General features: G+C 32.8%; 1 protein-coding gene across 1 annotated transcript; it reads right to left on the reverse strand.

Annotated features, from left to right (window-relative positions):
- Positions 1-30: 30 nt before the first annotated feature.
- On the reverse strand, positions 31-757 carry LOC136970027 (KRAB-A domain-containing protein 2-like; the record flags this gene model as incomplete). Its single annotated transcript, XM_067264391.1, has 3 exons — positions 721-757; positions 421-558; positions 31-308 (listed from the first exon to the last, which is right to left on the reverse strand). Coding segments are annotated over exons 1-3 (453 nt in total), but the record flags the coding sequence as incomplete, so codon positions are not given.
- Between the last annotated feature and the right edge of the window lie 215 nt (positions 758-972).

A 972-nucleotide genomic window follows, 5' to 3' on the forward strand; every position in this document is an offset into this window, starting at 1 on the left:
ACAAAATATATCCAAACGTTGATAGGCTACTTTTTCAGCAGTTTTCGTTATTAGCGGACAAAGAGTAGTAAATTTAGTCAAGTGATCTTGATAATTCATGATAAATCGATAATCTTCGTCTGGCTCAGACTGCATGTCGATCAAATCAACTTGATTTCTGGAATTCATGCTGTCAGATAGAATCGGTCTTACTGCTAAACCATATTTTGTTTTTTTTTTCAGTTGACATTGTTCACATAAACTCAGATATAAGTTTATAGTTTGACGTGTAACATTACAGTATTTCTTTTCCATTTCAGCTTTCATAACTGCAACAAAAATAATAAATAAAATAATTTTACAAGTTGATTTAACATTTGTAGGGTCAAATCAAAAAAGACAAAATGTCTCAATTTTTTCGGACAATCTTCCGATACTTACCTATTGTCCGTTTGTTTCTGACACTAGTATGGGCTTTTTCCAGAATATCAAACAGTTCATCTACCTTACAAAAGTAACAGATTTTTGATTCACAAATGCCATCAGATCCACTTTCAATCAATTTTTCAGCGTCAACAACTTTTAAGACATGATATCGTTTAAGATGACGATAGTGCTTTGGCAATAGCGATTGGTTGTTTTTATAAAAAGCTGAGTCTGTTTTGTTTCTTGAAGTAACGTTTGGTATCGTTCATCACTGATAAAAAAAACCGCGATCAGTATTTATCTTAATTAACTCACTTAATTTTTCATAAAATATGTTCTTTTTACTAGCCATAATTAGCACACAGATGTTTACACCTGAAAATGAAATTCAGGAACAGTGGTGCCGCCTGCTTCTGGTGGAACTACGCAGACAGCGCCTTCGTTTTACCCTAGATTACCCTAAATTGAGAAAACACTCCGAGCTCGAGCTCATGCTTCAATATAAAAAAATAAGGCGAACGATTCTATGACGCAGATTCATTGTTCTTAAAAATTTTAATAATTAAA

This window comes from Centruroides vittatus, unplaced genomic scaffold (genome assembly GCF_030686945.1).
Source record: "Centruroides vittatus isolate TY-2023 unplaced genomic scaffold, ASM3068694v2 contig_1873, whole genome shotgun sequence".
In the NCBI taxonomy this organism is placed as follows: domain Eukaryota; kingdom Metazoa; phylum Arthropoda; class Arachnida; order Scorpiones; family Buthidae; genus Centruroides; species Centruroides vittatus.